General features: G+C 39.1%; 1 protein-coding gene across 1 annotated transcript; it reads left to right on the forward strand.

Annotated features, from left to right (window-relative positions):
* The first annotated feature begins 1006 nt into the window (after nucleotides 1-1006).
* LOC103397557 (phytanoyl-CoA dioxygenase domain-containing protein 1-like) lies at nucleotides 1007-1719 on the forward strand. Its single transcript, XM_008335861.3, has 4 exons — nucleotides 1007-1154; nucleotides 1254-1301; nucleotides 1380-1435; nucleotides 1519-1719. The coding sequence occupies exons 1-4, from the start codon at nucleotides 1037-1039 to the stop codon at nucleotides 1627-1629; spliced, it is 333 nt and encodes a 110-aa protein (XP_008334083.1). The 5' UTR covers nucleotides 1007-1036; the 3' UTR covers nucleotides 1630-1719.
* Nucleotides 1720-5251: the final 3532 nt, after the last annotated feature.

The following is a 5251-nucleotide window of genomic DNA, read 5'->3' on the forward strand; positions in this document are numbered from 1 at the left end:
TTGGAACTCTGAATGTAGGTACAATGACAGGGAAAAGTAGAGAACTAGCTGATGTGATGGAGAGAAGAAGAGTAGACATTTAGTGTGTGCAGGAGACCAGGTGGAAGGGCAGCAAGGCTAGAAACATTGGAGGAGACTACAAACTGTTTCATCATGGTTCAGATGGGAAGAGAAATGGAGTAGGGGTGATCCTAAAGGAAGAACATGTAAGAAATGTGGTGGAGGAGAAACGAGAGTCAGACAGGTTGATGTGTGTGAAGGTAGAAATAGAACGAGTGATGATAAATGTTGTTAGTGGTTAAGCCCCACAGGTGGGCTGTGAGTTAGAAGAAAATGAGAAGTTCTGGAAGGAGCTGGATTGGATGATAGAGGGTATCCCCAGGAGAGAGAGAGTGGTGATTGGAGCAGACTTTAATGGTCATGTAGGGGAAGGGAACAGAGGAGATGAGGAAGTGATAGGTAGGGTTGGTGTGAGGGAGAGAAACTTGGAAGGACAGGCAGTGGTAGATTTAGCGAAGAGAATGGAAATGGCTAAACACCTATTTCCAAAGGAAAGAAGAACACAGGGTGACGCACAAGAGTGGAGGCAGGTCCACACAGATAGATTATATTCTATGTAGAAGAGGTAATCTGAGGGAGATTAGAGACTGTAAGGTGGTGGCAGGCGAGAGTGTAGCCAAACAACATCGGATGGTAGTGTGCAAAATGGAGGTGAAAAAAGGAAGAGAGTGAAGACAGAGCAGAAGATCAAGTGGTGGGAACTCAGGAAAGAGAAATGTTATGAAGAACAGCAGGTGACACAAGTGAAGCTAATTGCCAACAGGTGAGTGTGGTCCCATCAGATTACCCCACAAAGAACACAGGAAAACACGGAAACAGACAAACATGACAGGAAAAGTGTTCTGGTGCCAATTTATAAGAAGGGTGATGTACAGAGTTGTAACAGAGGGATAAAGTTGATGAGTCATACGATGAAGATTTGGGAAAGGTGTGTGTGTATCTGTGTGTGAGCGAGGGCACCTGTATTTGTAAGTTCATGTACTCTGATATTGTCCTCATCGTAATATTTGACCCACAGGGAAACACGGAGTATTTTCAAACCAGTGGAGATAAGATAAGGTTTTTCTTTGAAGAAGGAGTTTTCGATGACAAAGGTGAGTCCCATAACAATCACCATAACTCTGATAACCACTGTTACATTTCTGTGTAAGGCATTGTGTGTGTGAGCTTTTTGGGGTTTTTTTTTTCCGCAGGGGAATTCATTGTACCAAAGCAGAGGTCATTGAATAAAGTTGGTCATGGTAAAATGATTTTCCTTCAACTTTTCCGTTCACCTGAGGTTTCCAGTTGTCTCTAACCAGAGCTGGTTTCCTCCGCAGCACTGCATGCCCACGAGCCACTTTTCAAAAAGGTCACACATTCATCCAAAGTCCAGGTGAGGAAAATGTTGAACAAATGATGAACACAACAAGAGTAAAAGAATAACCAACACCTGCATCTGTTCTGTCGTTCTCTCAGGGCGTGGCCAAGAAGCTGGGTCTAAAAAGTCCTGTCATACTGCAGAGCATGTACATTTTTAAGGTGAAATTACACATTGTTACCCCCAGTGATGTACACCCTTTATACTGACCAAGTTTCTGTTGCAGTACATTGTAAAACTTATAGTTGATTCTTTTCTTTAGAACATTTACTTTCTCTGTAGTTGTACCTTAATTTAATTGTACAATGACAATAGAGAATTCTTCTTCTGGAAGAAAAATCATGCTGGTGTTTCTCAAGTACTTTTATACAGATCAGGGATATTCGAATATATACGGCATATACAGTACCTATGCTGGTTCAGAACAGGATCAGAGGGACAACACAAACAGGAAGGGTTGGATAAAAAGCTAGAGAAGCCAGATTTAGATTTGGGTGGCGACTGTTGCCCCTGTGACCCGGTAACGGATAAGCAGATGAAAATGGATGGATGGATGGATATTTACTTCTACCTTTGGTTTGGTTTTCAGACATTCTGACCACTGGAGACTTCATAGAGACCAAGTCTGTGTTTGTTTTTCCTGGTGGAGAAGAGAATGATGGAGAAGCAGTAATGAGTCGGAGAGGAGAATGAAATATTAAAGTTTCTAATTAAATACGGACACAGCTCTCCTCACTCTCCTCAAGGTTGTTCGGCCCATTATCTCTGCCATGTGATCAACTGTGATCCTTTCAGGGCGTTCTTGACTGCAGGAACTGACAGCATTGTAGCAACACTGTGGACTCACACACATACAAACTCAGTCAACTTGCTAAATAGACTTTTGCAGCTTCTTCTGCAGCCGTTTTTACTTGGATATATGAAGATATTGTGGCCTGTTAAAGACAAAGATGTATAACATATGTAAAAAATAAAATAACATTTGCTCCACTTACAATAATGTTTGCCCTCAGATTCAGATAAACACACATGGGTGTTTTTCAGAAAATTTTTTTTTTTATAATTCCATCACCGTCCAATCATAACATAATCATAAGACACTGATGACAATATATTTAAATACAACAAAATATAATAAAATCAAATTGTCTCAACAAATATCCTTTTTACTTTACACAAACTATGACTTTTTATTTTTGGTTGAACATCCAAACCAAAAAAGTGTGAATCATACACAAAAAATCATGACCTTCTTGTTGTTTAGCCCTGAGAGGTTTGAACACTGAGGCCTGGGCCATGACCACTGCTGTGAGCACAATAACCAACACACTTAAACACACACGTGTCAGTGTGTGTATTGTTTTAATTTCACTCATGGGGTTTTATTTTTTGACCCCACAATTGGTGATGAGTGTAGTTCAGTCTGTGGTTGTGATGAATCAGTGTTGAATCAGCTTCAGTCTTTGAGAACAATAGAAATAATCAGATTGATGGCTTCACTGAAGCTTCTTCACAAACACAGACACTCATACACTGTTGTTCATCTTTAAATTTTAATGAATTTAATGTATTGCTTTGTTAGTGTTTTTTGCCTTAAACTCATACACAAAGTATACATAACAAGTGTGGGTTATGAAGGTGTTTTATTCTCTATATTTTCTGAATTTTACACCAATGCTTTGTTTTCAAGGCAGATAATAAGTGCATATTCTAAAGCTACCAATAGGTGGCAGTCTGCCTCCTGCAGGAATCAGAGCTCAGGAACTCATATGAAGACTGACGACCACGAGCATAAGTTTTGTCCAAGTGTCAGTGAAATCAGATGAGTCACTCTGCAGCATCAAGTCTGTTCTTTTTTGTGCCATCAAAAGAGGAAAAACGGGAAAAAGGAAAAGATTTCCTCGGCTTGAAACCATTTCTTGGAACATAAAATTTAAGTCCTGGCTTCTGAAGCTAAAAACATTCACGTTCATAGAAGAGCAGTGTGTTTTTCAGAAATCAGAGTAAACATCCTTCCACTCCTCTCCTCCTGATGGATGTCAGTCGACTTTAGATGTGGAGGCAGAAATGACACAAAACAGAAGTGACAAAGAAGCTTGGCACAGCTAAAAATAGGGAACAAATAAATGAGGATAAAAGGAGAGCGCACCGCTCCAAAACTCACAGGGGAAACAAGTTTCTAAATGGTTTCCCTTTGTCTGCATAATCTCTAAACGAGGATTTTTTTTTCATAAATAGTTGGCAGTCAAAAACTATTTCTGTTTAATACCTGACTGTTTTCTATCCACTGATCAAACAGTTATGTACATTTAAAGTTTAAGTGTTTTCACCACAGTGGAGCCAACAGAACTGGACAGAACGCCCTCTGATGAAGGCTGTGCTTTATTAAAAGATTAAAGATATCCATCATCCAAGATTTATTTATTTTGTATTTAATAATTTATTTATATATGTAAGTATTTATTTATGTATTATTTGTTCTTTAATATCATAGTCTGTCCTGGTCTTTTGGAACTCATTTTCTTCTCTGTGGATGTGTGAATGTACAGCCAAGATACAGACACAAGCACACACACACACACACACACACACACACACACACACACACACACGTGCCATTACAGCCACAAAGTGTTGAACTTGCTGCTGAACAGACACATCAAATGCGTTACACACTGCTGGTGAGTGTGCGTGTGTGCAGCTCCTGTTGCTCTGTGCTCCCAAACTCCTCTTCCTCCTCCTGCTCCGATTTTTCCCTCTGGAGACTTCGGCCTGATTGGATTCTGAAAGAGAGATCGAAGACAGAGGTCAAAGAGAGCCTGGAGGACGGACCTGGTCTGAGTCTGTTTGTGTGTGTGTGCGTGTAACTACCTGTGTGTATTTGTGAGGTGTGTCTTAGAAATTTATATTGAAACTAACCTTTAAAAAATTAAATCATTTTTTTCAGTAAAAACACTGAGAGTGAAAGTTTAAGTCCTGTTTACAATGGCGAAGGAGCTTCTGACCCACTCTGCCTTATTAATTTTGTTAAAGACTTGTTTTTTATTTCTAGTCTCTTCTCTCGACTTTTTTCTTCTCATCAACAGCTCTTAGAAATTCATATTTTCATCAGCATCTCATATGAGATTCACTATGTGTGAAAACAACTGCAGAGAGGCTCAACTAGGATCACCTCGTATTTCCTGCTCAGCTCTGGTAGTCAGTGTTTTAACCATGTGATGGGCGATACCAGAATATTTGAATATTTTTATAATATTATTATATATATAGTTTTTTTAACCCAAGAAAACACATGACAAATACTGGCCATTTAACAACTTATTGTATGTATTTTTCATAACATATTAGTCAAAAGAAATTAAATCACTTTATTTTAATCAGTGTAACCTAAATGGTTTAATTGCTAACATGAAGGGTCAGTGGTCACGTGACATGGATGGCGTAGGAGGTAGGAGGGGGGGGGGGGGGGGGGGGCACAAAAGGCTGAATGTAGTAAGTTACCCCTAAAATATGTGGAAGTGACGCATGTACTTTTCCCATTCATTAATCAGTATGTATACCTTAAGAGTATATATTAAATCAATATTAAATTGATTTATTGAGTATTAAATCAATACTCAATCGATACCACAGTATCAATACTGTCCAGTAGAAAGGTGGCAAAGGAACTGCCACTGAAATTCATTATCATTATGAAGCTGATATAAACGTGTCTTAAGTTTCATCATAGAAGAAGAGTAGGAAACAAAAAACAAACAAACAAACAAACAAAAAAACTTAGCTCAGAAGTGAAGCTGCAGGAAGTCTAACAAGAGTTGCAGGTAAAGACAC

The sequence above is a fragment of the Cynoglossus semilaevis genome, chromosome Z, assembly GCF_000523025.1.
Source record: "Cynoglossus semilaevis isolate Cse_v1.0 chromosome Z, Cse_v1.0, whole genome shotgun sequence".
In the NCBI taxonomy this organism is placed as follows: domain Eukaryota; kingdom Metazoa; phylum Chordata; class Actinopteri; order Pleuronectiformes; family Cynoglossidae; genus Cynoglossus; species Cynoglossus semilaevis.

Coding starts and splice junctions, on each gene's coding strand:
- LOC103397557 (XM_008335861.3), top strand. CDS start 1,037: ATGTACTCTGATATTGTCCTCATCGTAATATTTGACCCACAGGGAAAC. Junction 1,302..1,379: donor ATTGAATAAAGTTGGTCATG/GTAAAATGATTT, acceptor TTTCCTCCGCAG/CACTGCATGCCCACGAGCCA. Junction 1,436..1,518: donor CACATTCATCCAAAGTCCAG/GTGAGGAAAATG, acceptor TCGTTCTCTCAG/GGCGTGGCCAAGAAGCTGGG.